Raw genomic sequence first — 14,451 nt, 5'->3', positions numbered from 1 at the left:
TCAGGGGACTTCTGTGTGCCAAGACTGGTTCAATTCCATCATTGGTGGAGTTCAGAATACACTTTGATTATAGGTGAACTATACATTCCAGCAACTACAACTCCCTAATGACAAAATCAATCCCCTGCTAACCCCACCAGTATTCAAATTTGGGCATATCGGGAATTTGTGCCAAATTTGGTCCAGTGAATGAAAATACACCCTGCATATCAGATATTTACATTACAATTCATAACAGTTATGAAGTAGCAACAAAAATAATTTTATGGTTGGGGGTCAACACAACATGGGGAACTATATTAAGGGGTCACGGCATTGGGAAGGTTGAGCAACACTGATATAGAGCGTAGAAAATTCAGGCCAATATAAAACAACAACAACAACAACAACAACAACAACAAAGATTATAGTCTCATCAGTGAACCAAGAGAATTTCTTGCTCCCAAAGACTATGTCTCTGTGAAGGGAATGAAGTAGAAACAATAGAACACATTTTGCAGTGGCTCCGCTCATTCCTCGAGGGTCGGTCTCAGAAGGTGTTACTGGGAGACTCCTGTTTATCCCCACAACCTTTGTCTTGTGGGGTTCCTCAGGGTTCAATATTGTCTCCCATGTTGTTTAACATCTACATGAAGCCGCTGGGTGAGATCATCCGGAGTTTCGGGGTGCGGTGTCATCTGTACGCGGATGACGTCCAACTCTGTCACTCCTTCCCACCTGCTACTAAGGAGGCGGTCCAGGTCCTGAACCGGTGCTTGGCCGCTGTGACGGTCTGGATGGGGGCGAACAGATTGAAATTGAATCCAGACAAGACAGAGGCACTCCTGGTCAGTCGAAAGGCCGAACAGGGTATAGGGTTACAGCCTGTGTTGGATGGGGTCGCACTCCCCCTGAAGACGCAGGTTCGCAGTTTGGGTGTGACCCTGGACTCATCGCTGAGCCTCGAACCCCAGGTTTCAGCGGTGACCAGGGGAGCATTCGCACAGTTAAAACTCGTGCGCCAACTGCGCCCGTACCTTGGGAAGTCTGACTTGGCCACGGTAGTCCACGCTCTGGTTACATCCCGTTTAGACTACTGCAACGCTCTCTACGTGGGGTTGCCTTTGAAGACGGCTCGGAAGCTCCAATTAGTCCAACGGTCGGCAGCCATGATACTAACAGGAGCGGAGCGCAGGGAGCACACCACTCCTCTGCTGCACCAGCTCCACTGGCTGCCGATCTGCTACCGGGCTCAATTCAAAGTGCTGGCGTTGGCCTTTAAAGCCCTAAACGGTTCTGGCCCAACTTATCTATCCGAACGTATCTCTGCCTATGAACCCACCAGGACCCTAAGATCTTCTGCGGAGGCCCTGCTCTCGATCCCGCCTGCTTCACAGGTGCGGCTGGCGGGGACGAGACACAGGGCCTTTTCTGTGGTGGCCCCTCGACTATGGAACGCCCTTCCCATGGAGGTAAGATCAGCCCCCTCACTGACGGTATTCCGAAGAAGATTAAAAACCTGGATGTTCGGACAGGCATTTGGTTAATTCGGTGCAATGAATGTGATGATTAAAGGATTGGTAATATGGACGACGAAACTGGATCACGATTTTAGTCAGGAGATGCATTGGATTGTTATTGATGTACCAATATTGTGTATTATGTTTTTTATGGTTTTAAATTGTATCCTGTTGACTATTGTATTTGGTATTTTGTTGTAAACCGCGTTGAGTCGCCAGCTAGGCTGAGAAACAGCGGTATACAAGTATAGTAAATAAATAAATAAATAAATAAATAATAAAATACTCAATCCAGGCTTAAGCCGACTGCTCTTCTCTCTGCAGGTCCGGCCTCTTCCGAACTGGTCTCTTCTTGTTCCTCGTCTCCATGTACGAACGGAGGGACCTGCCATGACCTGGAGAGTGGCTACAGGTGCGCCTGTCCGCAGAGTCCCTTGGCCTACGTGGGGAAAGACTGCGAGTTCCTCTACGACGCTTGCGCCGGACACTCCTGCCCGCCCGAGTGGAGTTGCTCCGGGACACCCGGCTACTTGAACTACTCTTGCCACTGCCGACCGGACTCGCTCGGAATCGACTGCAGCATCCAAGGCGACGAGTGCGAGCGCAGCCCTTGCCCGGAGCCTCACCTGGATTGCGTGCCGCTGCCCAACGGCTACGGCTGCCAATGCGCGAGTGGGGAGAGCTGCCAAAGCGGGACGCCGGCTTGCTCCAGCCAGCCCTGCCAGAACAACGGGAGCTGTGCCGAGCACGCGGGGGGCTACGCGTGCGAGTGCCAGCCCGGCTACGGCGGACCCCAGTGCGAGGAGGACCTGGACGAATGTGCCTCGGCCCCGTGCCAGAACGGGGCCATCTGCCTCGACAGGGTGGACGAGTACAGCTGCTTCTGCGTGCCCGGCTTCCAAGGCTACCACTGCGAGATCGACATCAACGAATGTGCCTCCCGGCCTTGCCAACACAACAGCACCTGCCTCAACCTGATGGACCACTACCTTTGCCAGTGCCTGCCCGGCTACACAGGTACCCTTTCCCCTTGCCATTGCTCGGGACCCAGGAAGGCACTCATGCTCAATCTGGGGGGAGGTCATGAGTGAATTTGAGATGGGTCGCCAAAGACCACCAGAAAACATCTATTTCTGATGGTCTTAGGAACCCCACCTGTCCCTCTTCCTTTTTGGAAACAGGTGGGGAATACTCCCATCAAAAGCCCTCCTCCGCTGTGATTGGCCAGCCTCTCAGCCAAAGGGAGGGCTGTTTCTGGGACTCCAAGCAGGGAGGGGAGAGCAGGCATGCTTGGCGCATGGCAGCATGGTGCGCATGTGTGGGCGAGGGAGTGCGTGCAAGGCTGGAGGGAAGCTCATAGCAAGTCAATTCAGGGCAGTTTCTGAGAGTCCAAGCGGGGAGGGGAGAGCAGGCGTGCTTGGCGCATGGCAGCATGGTGTGCATGTGCAGGGAGAGCATACGAGGCTGGAGGGAGGTTTGCACCAGCAAGTCCATTCAGGGCAGTTTCTGAGACTCCAAGCATGGAGGTGAGAGCAAGCGTGCTTGGCGCATGGCAGCATGGTGCGCATGTGCGGGTGAGGGAAAGCATGCAAGGCTGGAGGGAGGCTCGCATAGCAAGTCCATTCAGGGTAGTTTCTGAGACTCCAAGCAGGGAGGAGAGAGCAGGCATGCTTGGCGCATGGCAGCATGGTGCGCATATGCATGCAAGGGAGAGCGTGCAAGGCTGGAGGGAGGCTCGTGCCAGCAAGTCCCTTTACAGTAGTTTCTGAGACTCCAAGCAGGGAGGAGAGAGAAGGCGTGCTTGGCGCATGGCAGCTCGCATAGCAAGTCAATTCAGGGCAGTTTCTCAGACTCCAAGCAGGGAGGTGAGAGCAAGCGTGCTTGGCGCATGGCAGCATGGTGTGCATGTGCGGGCGAGGGAGAGCATGCAAGGCTGGAGGGAGGCTCGCATAGCAAGTCCATTCAGATGCAGTTTCTGAGACTCCAAGCGGGGAAGGGAGAGCAGGTGTGCTTGGAGCATGGCAGCATAGTGCGCATGTGTGGGCGAGGGAGAGCATGCCAGGCTGGAGGGAAGCTCACACCAGCAAGTCGATTCAGGGCAGTTTCTGAAACTCCAAGCAGGGAAGGGAGACGAGGTGTGCTTGGCACATGGCAGTGCAGTGCGCATGTGCGGGCAAGGGAGAGCGTGCACAGCTGGAGGGAGGCTTGTGCCAGCAAGTCCATTCAGTGTGGTTTATGAGACTCCAAGCGGGGAGGGGAGAGCAGGTGTGCTTGGAGCATGGCAATGTCGTGCGCATGTACGGGCAAGGGAGAGCATGCAAGGCTGGAGGGAGGCTCGCATAGCAAGTCCATTCAGGGTAGTTTCTGAGACTCCAAGCGGGGAGGTGAGAGCAGACATGCTTGGAGCATGGCAGCGTACTGTGCATGTGCAGCAAGGGAGAGCGTGCAAGGCTGGAAGGAGGCTTGTGCCAGCAAGTCCATTCAATGTGGTTTCTGAGACTCCAAGTAGGGAGGGGAGAGCAGGCGTGCTTGGTGCACGACAGCATTGTGCGCATGTGCGGGTGAGGGAGAGCATGCAAGGTTGGAGGAAGGCTTGCACCAGCCAGTCCCTTCAGGGCCATTTCTGAGACTCCAAGCGCGGAGGGAAGCGCAGGCATGCTTGCTGCATGGCAGCGTGGTGCGCAAGTGAAGCGAGGGAGAGCGTGTGAGGCTGGAGGGAGGCTCATGCCAGGAAGTCCCTTCAAGGCAGGGGGGTTCTGTGTGGGAAGTTTGGTTCAATTCCATTGTTGGTGGAGTTCAGAACGCTCTTTGGTTGTAGGTGAACAAGAAATCCTAGCCACTACAACTCCCAAATGTTGAGGTCTATTTCCCCCAAACTCCACCAGTATTCACATTTGGGCATATTGATTATCCGTGCCAAGTTTGGTCCAGATCCATCATTGCTTGGATCCACAATGCTCTCTGGATGTAGGTGAACTACAACTCCCAAACCCAAGGCCCACCAAACCCTTCCAGTATTTTCTGTTGGTCATGGGAGTTCTGTGTGCCAAGTTTGGTTCAAATCCATTGTTGCCTGTTAGATGTAGTGGAACACGAGGGAAAGACAGAATCCACATGCAAGCATTCGTTACGGGCGGGGAGCTCTGTTGCTTCAGGCCGCTCAGCTCTGGAGTTGGCTTAGGTTGGCCCAAGATGTGTTTGATGGCAAATCAACCAGCTGTTAGGAATGGTGGGAGTTGAAGTCCAAAACACCTGGAAGGCTGAAGTTTGCTCATGCCTGGTATTGACGCTTGAATCAACTCAATGACTTTTCCAATGCTGGTGGAGCCTAGTGATTTCTCTGCAGGCTTTCTGCCTTCTCTCCACTCCTTGCCAGCTCTCTGTTGATGCTGCAACCTTGAGGGTCTTCCCTTGGCAACGGGCTGTGGGCTGGAATTTGGCCTCCCCCACCTGGTACCGGTCAGCACCAAAGGCTCTCCCTGGCCTTGCGCATCCTTGCGCGAGGGAGGGAAGACGGGCTGTGCAGGAGTGACGTGGCTGCAAAGGAATGTCAGGGTGGCGGGCTTGAAGATTACCCGTGGGGAGGAAGCGAGGGGCCGCTGCATCAGGTGCCCCTTTGGTGGGCTCTTAGTCACCGGCTGGGTTGCGAATTGCGTGGGAATTCCTGACAAGGGGGGGGGGGGGGGGAGTTCTGGGAAAGGAGAGGGTGGCAAGGATGATGATGATGTTGATGATGAATCAGGGCTTGGCTCCATCTCTCTCCCCCAGATTCCAAGTCTCGCTTTGAGATTCTGCAAGGTTGCCAAGGTGTGGGATGAGCGCATGAAGCACAATAGTGCATGCTATCAATGTGTGTGAATCGGGGAATGGTCCATAAGTCACCCCTCCTCACAAAGGAACAAAGAGACACCCCAAGGACATGAGGGTGCCCCCTCCAAGAAGGCTTCCCACTGTGTTTTGGTTGCTAATCCAAAGGTCAACAGGCTCAGGTCTCCCTGGGACATAAGCGGGATTTAGGCTGACCTTTAGGAAATGAAAAGAGTTTTGGAAAGGCATGACCTAGATCTTGGAAAAAGGATGCCACACCTTTTTGAGAAATGGAAATGCAATGTTAATTGGGGGATCATAAAACCGACAGGATAGGAAGAGAGGCAACACAGAAACATGGAGACAAGAGGACCATCTCAATGTCCACCCAAGGTTGTTAGTTTCCCAACATAGAATCCTAGAGTTGGAAGAGACCTCGTGGGCCATCCAGTCCAACCCCATTCTGCCAAGAAGCAGGAATGTTGCATTCAAATCACCCCTGACAGATGGCCATCCAGCCTTTTGGGAAAACCAGGAATCTCCCTCAGAAGAGCTAAAAAACTTGTTTGCAGGTTGACTATTTACCTTAGTGGTAAATATGTCCACTAGTAATCGTTCAAGGGATTTAGGTTTCTTGATTGTTAGACTGATATCCCTAGATATCTCTTTGAATGGCTAGAGAAAACTTGCTTGAAGGTTGACTATTTACCTTAGTGGTAAATATGTCCACTAGTAATCGTTCAAGGGATTTAGGTTTCTTGATTGTTAGACTGATATCCCTAGATATCTCTTTGAATGGCTAGAGAAAACTTGCTTGAAGGTTGACTATTTACCTTAGTGGTAAATACGTCCACTAGTAATCGTGCAAGGCAATGAGGTTTCTCAGTTGTTAAGACTTGAAGGTTGACTATTTACCTTAGTGGTAAATACGTCCACTAGTAATTGTGCAAGGCAATTAGGTTTCTCAGTTGTTAGACTGATATCCCTAGATATCTCTTTGAAATACTAGAGAAAACTAGCTTGAAGGTTGACTATTACCTTAGTGGTAAATTCGTCCACTAGTAATCGTGCCAGGCAATTAGGTTTCTCAGTTGTTAGACTGATATCCCTAGAGAAAACTTGCTTGAAAGTTGACTATTTACCTTAGTGGTAAATTCGTCCACTAGTAATCGTGCCAGGCAAATAGATTTCTCGGTTGTTAGACTGATATCCCTAGAGAAAACTTGCTTGAAAGTTGACTATTTACCTTAGTGGTAAATTCGTCCACTAGTAATCGTGCCAGGCAAATAGATTTCTCGGTTGTTAGACTGATATCCCTAGAGAAAACTTGTTTGAAGGTGGACTATTTACCTTAGTGGTAAATACGTCCACTAGTAATCGTGCAAGGCAATTAGGTTTCTCTGTTGTTAGACTGATATCCCTAGATATCTCTTTGAACTACTAAAGAGATCCAAGCCGAGGCAACCTTTTTGGGATGCTCCATGTATGGGATTTCCTATATGATGCAGGTGGTTAGACTAGATGGCATCCCAGCATCCCTCCACCTGGGGATGTGGGGAGAGAGAGAGAAGGGGCTTGATTTGAAGCCTGTTGGGAAGTCATTGTGACCTTTTATGTCTCTCTGAGAATCCCTCATTCCTTCTGAGCCCAGTGTGCCTTTGGGGCTGCCTTGTGCATCCTCCAGTGGTGCCGAGTCCGTGGCCAGTGGGGCAGGGTCTGGTCCTTCTGTGGAAGGATGGGATGCAATGAACTTTGCTGCACGCTTGACAGCCCTTGATCCCCTTGATTAGGGGACCTGCATTCCTCTTGGATTAGCGTAGCCATGGCTGCTGGAAAGCACCACGCTGCCAGGAAAGGGGATTAGGTGGAGTGGCAGGTGCCACGCCTGGACCACGGGCACCAAAGAGGCCGGAAAAGTCCCTTCTGGGGTGCACCTGGCCCTGCCTTTGTGGGGCATTGTTTGGAGACTCATCGGGGAGCAGCCTTGCAGCAGATAACAGGGAAACACTTTGGGAAAGGACGGAGCCTCTTTCCTTGGAGATATCTCTGGGGTTATTTATTTATCGTGTCATCCGCAACCAGACCATTGTATTACATTTCTAACAGAACAAAACAAACAAACAGATACAAAAACCCACAAATTTTGCAAACTTGGTAGTGGATTAAATGTCCTTTGACCAGTCTCTGGCCCCTTGGAGTGCCTCTGGTGTTGCTGCAAGAAGGTCCTCCCTTGTGCATCATGTGGCAGGGCTCAGGTGGCATTGCAGCAGGTGGTCAGTGGTTTGCTCTTCTCCACACTCGCATGCCGAGGATTCCACTTTGTGGCCCCATTTCTCAAGGTTGGCTCTGCATCTCGTGGTGCCAGAGTGCAGTCTGTTCAGCGCCTTCCAAGTCGCCCAGTCTTCTGTGTGCCCAGGGGAGAGTCTCTCGTTTGGTATCAGCCATTGGTTGAGGTTCTGGGTTTGAGCCTGCCACTTTTGGACTCTTGCTTGCTGGGGTGTTCCAGCGAGTGTCTCTGTAGATCTTAGAAAACGATGTCTTGATTTAAGTCGTTGATGTGCTGGCTGATACCCAAACAGGGGATGAGCTGGAGATGTCTCTGCCTTGGTCCTTTCACTATTGGCTGCCACTTCCCGGCGGATGTCAGGTGGTGCGATACTGGCTAAGCAGTGTAATTTCTCCAGTGGTGTAGGGTGCAGGCACCCCGTGATAATGCAGCATGTCTCATTAAGAGCCACATTCACTGTTTTAGCGTGGTGAGATGTGTTCCACACTGGGCATGCATACTCAGCAGCAGAGTAGCACAGCGCAAGGGCAGATGTCTTCACTGTGTCTGGTTGTAATCCCCAGGTTGTGCCAGTCAGCTTTCATATGATATTGTTTCTAGCGCCCACTTTTTGCTTGATGTTCAGGCAGTGCTTCTTGTAGGTCAGAGCACGGTCCAGAGTGACTCCGCCCAGGTACTTGGGTGCGCTGCAATGCTCCAGTGGGATTCCTTCCTAGGTAATAATCCTCAGAGCTCGGGATGCTTCTCTGTTCTTGAGGTGAAAGGCACATGTCTGTGTTTTAGATGGATCAGGGATCAGCTGGTTTTCCCTGTCATAGGCAGTAAGAGCACCTAGAGCTTCGGAGAGGGTGCTGGGGTGAAAGCATCCTTGCAGAGATGCAGGCAAAGTCATGTTCACAAAAGCCTTTGCCACTCTTCACCAGCCTCTTTCTGCCCCACCACACAGGTATGAATTGTGACGTGGAGATTGACGAATGTGAATCTGCACCTTGCTGGCACGGTGGCACCTGCAGCGACCACGTTGGGTTTTTCACCTGTTCCTGCGTGCCGGGATACGAGGGCGAGCAGTGCGAAGTGGATATCGACGAGTGCCAGAGCCAGCCCTGCCTCAACGGAGGAGCATGCCACGACCTTGTAGACGGGTGAGAAGACAGCGACTAAGGGAAGGGTGCCATCATGGTTGAGAAGTGTACACAGAACACATTAGTGCTGCGCACACTAAGTTCTTGTCACATCGTTTGTACAGCATGCCTTACGTACAGCATAGGGAATTCTGGCCAATATAAAACAACAACTACTACTACAACACGAGTCCATAGACCCATCATAGAATCATAGAGTTGGGAGGGACCCCCAAAGGCCATCCTGTCCAACCCCATTCTGCCAAGAAGCAGGAAAATTACACTCAAAGCACCCCCGACAGATGGCCATCCAGCCTCTGTTTAAAAGCCTCCAAAGAAGGAGCCTCCACCACACTCCCTCCAGGGCAGAGAATTCTTTTGCGGTAAGTTGTAGCAGGATCAAATGTGTAGGTGTTAAAGAAAAACCTTATAGTGTTAATTAACCATGTGCAGCTGGTAATGTAGGTCAACCAGCAAGCTTGGGTCACACCCAATGTTGTATAACTGTAGAATCCTAGAGTTGGAAGAGACCTCCTGGGCCATCCAGTCCAACCCCATTCTGCCAAGAAGCAGGAACATTGCACTCAAAGCACCCCCGACAGATGGCCACCCAGCCTCTGTTGAAAAGCTTCCAAAGAAGGAGCCTCCACCACACTCCGGGGCAGAGAGTTCCACTGCTGAACGGCTCTCACAGTCAGGAAGTTCTTCCTCATGTTCAGATGGAATCTCATTTTCTGTAGTTTGAAGCATCCTAGTCTCCAGGGAAGCAGAAAACAAGCTTGCTCCCTCCTCCTCCCTAGGACTTCCTCTCACATCTTTATACATGGCTCTCATCATGCCTCCTCTCAGCCTTCTCTTCTGAAAGCTAAAAATGCCCAGCTCCTTAATCCGCTCCTCATAGGGCTTGTTCTCCAGCCCCTTGATCATTTTAGTCACCCTCCTCTGGACACATTCCAGCTTGTCAATATCTCTCTTGAATTGTGGTGCCCAGAATTGGACACAATGTGATTCCAGGTGTGGTCTAACCAAGGCAGAATAGAGCATGGGGAGCATGACTTCCATGGATCTAGACACTAGGCTCCGCTTGATGCAGGCCAAAATCCCATTGGCTTTTTTTGCCGCTGCATCACATTCCTGGCTCATGTTTAACTTTATGTCCATGAGGACCCTTAGATCTTTTTCACACGTTCTGCTCTCGAGCCACGCGTGAGCAAAGAGAATCCCTTACTCCCAAAGACTACGTCCCTGTGAAGGAAATGAAGTCGAAACAATAGAACACATTTTTTTACAGAGCTGTTATTACACCGTGCAACGTAGCCAACTTTTATATCCAGTTTTGTCCCAAAGGTCCCACAGTTGTGTCCCACATGAAGAGCCATTCCCCGCAGAGGATTGTGAGATACTTTTGAGAGGACAAGTACCACAGGGTGACTCTCATAGTGGCAAATTCCTCACAGTGGCAACAAGACTGAGAATGAAACTAACCTCCGATGCCACATGACTGTACCCCTGAGACTCCATAGGGCAGTGTTTCTCAACCTGGGGGTCAGGACCCTTGGGGGGGTCGTGAGGGGGTGTCAGAGGGGTCGCCAAAGACAATGAGAAAAAACAGTATTTTCTGTTGGTCATGGGGGTTCCGTGTGGGAAGTTTGGCCCAATTCTATCATTGGTGGAGTTCAGAATGCTCTCTGATCATAGGTGAACTATAAATCCCAGCCACTACAACTCCCAAATGTCAAGGTCTATCTTCCCCAAACCACCAGTGTCCACATTTGGGCATATTGCGTATTCATGCCAAGCTTGGCCCAGATGCATCGGTGTTCTCTGGATGTGAGTAAACTACAACTCCAAAACCCAAGGTCAATGCCCACCAAACCCTTCTACTATTTTCTGCTGGTCATGGGAGCTCTGTGTCCAAAGTTTGGTTCAGTTCCATCATTGGTGGAGTTCAGAATGCTCTTTGATTATAGGTGAACTATAAATCCCAGCCACTACAACTCCCAAATGTCAAGTTCTATCTTTCCCAAACCACACCAGTGTCTACATTTGGGCATGTTGAGTATTCATGCCAAGCTTGGCCCAGATGCATTGGTGTTCTCTGGATGTGAGTAAACTACAACTCCAAAACCCAAGGTCAATGCCCAGCAAACCCTTCTACTATTTTCTGTTGGGTTTTTTTTGTGTGTGTCAGGAGCGACTTGAGAAACTGCAAGTCGCTTCTGGTGTGAGAGAATTGGCCGTCTGCAAGGACGTTGCCCAGGGGACGCCTGGATGAATTGATGTTTTTATCATCCTTGTGGGAGGCTTCTCTCATGTCCCCTTTGCATGAGGAGCTGGAGCTGATAGAGGGAGCTCATCCGCCTCTCCCCGGATCCGAACCTGCGACCTGTCGGTCTTCAGTCCTGCCGGCACAGGGATTGAACCCACTGTTGGTCATTGGTCATGGGAGCTCTGTGTCCAAAGTTTGGTTCAATTCCATCACTGGTGGAGTTCAGAATGCTCTTTGATATTGTAAGTGAACCATAAATCCCAGCAACTACAACTCCCAAATGACAAAATCAATCCCATCAGTGTTCAAATTGGGGCGTATTGAGTATTTGTGCCAAATGAATGAAAATACATCCTGCATATTGGATATTTGCAAGATGATTCCTAACAGGAGCAAAATTACAGTTGTGAAGTAGCAACGAAAATAATGTTATGGTTGGGGGTCACCACAACATGAGGAACTGTACTAAGGGGTTGTGGCATTTGGAAGGTTGAGAACCACAGCTCTCTGGAGAAGCAGTGGACCAGTAGGAGCAGGTGGCCTTGCAAGAAAAGGGACCTTGACGTTGTTTTCCTCTCTCGTTTCAGCTACGAGTGCGACTGCCTCGACACGGGCTTCGAAGGGCCGAGCTGTGAGCTGGACGTCTTGGAGTGCGCCTCCCAGCCTTGCCAGAACGGGGCTTCCTGCCTGGAAGGCGTGGGGCACTACAGCTGCACTTGCTGGCCAGGTGAGCAAAGGCCTCCAGGTGTTACTTTGGGGTCCACGAACCATTTCTCTGTCTTGTCGAAGGCTTTCATGGCCAGAATCACTGGGTTGTTGTAGGTTTTTTTCGGGCGATATGGCCATGTTCTAGAGGCATTCTCTCCTGACGTTTCACCTGCATCTATGGCAAGCATCGTCAGAGGGAGTGAGGTCTGTTGGAACTAGGAAAATGGGTTTATATCTCTGTGGAATGACCAGGGTGGGACAAAGGACTTTTGTCTGCTGGAGCTAGGTGTGAATGTTTCAACTGACCACCTTGATTAGCATACAATGGCCTGACAGTGCCTGGAGCAAACTTTTGTTGAGAGGTGATGAGATGTCCTTGTTGTAGGTTTTTTTTGGGCTATATGGCCATGTTCTAGAGGCATTTTCTCCTGACGTTTCGCCTGCATCTATGGCAAGCATCTTCAGAGGTTGTGAGGTCTGTTGGAACTAGGAAAGAGGGGTTTATATATCTGTGGAATGACCAGGGTGGGACAAAGGACTCTTGTCTGCTGGAGCTAGGTGGGAATGTTTCAACTGACCACCTTGATTAGCATTTGATGGCCTGGCAGTGCCTGGAGCAATCTTTTGTTGAGAGGTGATTAGCTGTCCCAGATTGTTTCCTCTCTGTTGCAATTTTAGAGTTTTTTAATACTGGTAGCCAGATATTGTTCATTTTGATGGTTTCCTCCTTTCTGTTGAAATTGTCCACATGCTTGTGTATTTCAGTGGCTTCTCCGTGTAGCCTGACATGGTGGTTGTGAGAGTGGTCCAGCATTTCTATGTTCTTCAATAATCTGCTGTGTCCAGGTTGGTTCATCTCTGAAGTAGTCTGCAGTGTCTCAAGGAACACGACTCTGCAGACTCCTTCAGCCAGAGAAGTCAGCCAGAGCAGAGCACCTGGTGAACCAACCTGGACACAGCAGATTATTTGAGAACACTGAAATGCTGGACCACTCTCACAACCACCATGTCAGGCTACACAGAGAAGCCATTGAAATACACAAGAAGCAGCCCTGATGCTGCAATAACAACAACAACAACAACATATTTATATTCTACCCTTCTCCCAGATCTTCTCACATTTGCATGTTTTCGAACTGCTAGGTTGGCAGATGCTGGGGCTAACGACAGAAGCTTACCCCAACCTGCGGATTTGAACCTCTGACCTTCCAGTCAGGAAAAGTGCAGCTTAGCAGTTTTAACCATTGCACCATCACGGCACCCAACAGCCCTGATGCTGCAATAGCAACAACAACAACAACAACAACAACAACAACACTATATTTATATTCTGCCCTTTGCCCAGAGGGGACTCAGAGTGCATTACAGTATATATAAACAGACACAGGCAAACATTCAATGCCTTGTTACATCGCATACAATGAGAGACAAATACACAGACAAAGGCAAAGGCTTCTCCTTTCATTTCTGGCTCTGCACTCAACAGCTCTGATGCTGCAATAATAACAATAACAACAACAACAACAACAACAACAACAACAACAACAACACTATATTTGTATTCTGCCCTTCTCCCAGAGGGGACTCAGAGCAGTTTATAATATATATAAACAGACACAAGCAGACATTCAATGCCTTGTTACATCGCATACAATGAGAGACAAATACACAGACAAAGGCAAAGGCTTCTCCTTTCATTTCTGGCTCTGCACTCAACAGCTCTGATGCTGCAATAATAACAATAACAACAACAACAACAACAACAACAACAACAACAACAACACTATATTTGTATTCTGCCCTTCTCCCAGAGGGGACTCAGAGCAGTTTATAATATATATAAACAGACACAAGCAGACATTCAATGCCTTGTTACATCGCATACAATGAGAGACAAATACACAGACAAAGGCAAAGGCTTCTCCTTTCATTTCTGGCTCTGCACTCAACAGCTCTGATGCTGCAATAATAACAATAACAACAACAACAACAACAACAACAACAACAACACTATATTTGTATTCTGCCCTTCTCCCAGAGGGGACTCAGAGCAGTTTATAATATATATAAACAGACACAAGCAGACATTCAATGCCTTGTTACATCGCATACAATGAGAGACAAATACACAGACAAAGGCAAAGGCTTCTCCTTTCATTTCTGGCTCTGCACTCAACAGCTCTGATGCTGCAATAATAACAATAACAATAACAACAACAACAACAACAACAACAACACTATATTTGTATTCTGCCCTTCTCCCAGAGGGGACTCAGAGCAGTTTATAATATATATAAACAGACACAAGCAGACATTCAATGCCTTGTTACATCGCATACAATGAGAGACAAATACACAGACAAAGGCAAAGGCTTCTCCTTTCATTTCTGGCTCTGCACTCAACAGCTCTGATGCTGCAATAATAACAATAACAACAACAACAACAACAACAACAACAACAACACTATATTTGTATTCTGCCCTTCTCCCAGAGGGGACTCAGAGCAGTTTATAATATATATAAACAGACACAAGCAGACATTCAATGCCTTGTTACATCGCATACAATGAGAGACAAATACACAGACAAAGGCAAAGGCTTCTCCTTTCATTTCTGGCTCTGCACTCAACAGCTCTGATGCTGCAATAATAACAATAACAATAACAACAACAACAACAACAACAACAACACTATATTTATATTCTGCCCTTCTCCCAGGGGGGACTCAGAGCAGTTTATAATATATATAAACAGACACA

The 14,451-nt window shown here is 49.3% G+C and overlaps 1 protein-coding gene across 2 annotated transcripts in view; it reads left to right on the top strand.

Annotated features, from left to right (window-relative positions):
• The window catches only part of CRB2 (crumbs cell polarity complex component 2), a 93,443-nt gene that overhangs the window by 33,709 nt on the left and 45,283 nt on the right, over positions 1–14,451 (top strand). For both annotated transcript variants that reach the window (XM_060757601.2, XM_060757599.2), the window contains exons 2-4: positions 1,824–2,516; positions 8,540–8,735; positions 11,571–11,710. In XM_060757601.2, the coding sequence (XP_060613584.2) occupies positions 1,824–2,516; positions 8,540–8,735; positions 11,571–11,710 (1,029 nt within the window). The remainder of the gene's footprint in view (positions 1–1,823; positions 2,517–8,539; positions 8,736–11,570; positions 11,711–14,451) is intronic.

The sequence above is a fragment of the Anolis sagrei genome, chromosome 11 (assembly GCF_037176765.1).
Source record: "Anolis sagrei isolate rAnoSag1 chromosome 11, rAnoSag1.mat, whole genome shotgun sequence".
In the NCBI taxonomy this organism is placed as follows: Eukaryota; Metazoa; Chordata; class Lepidosauria; order Squamata; family Dactyloidae; genus Anolis; species Anolis sagrei.
This window is presented reverse-complemented; position numbering and strand designations above follow the sequence as displayed.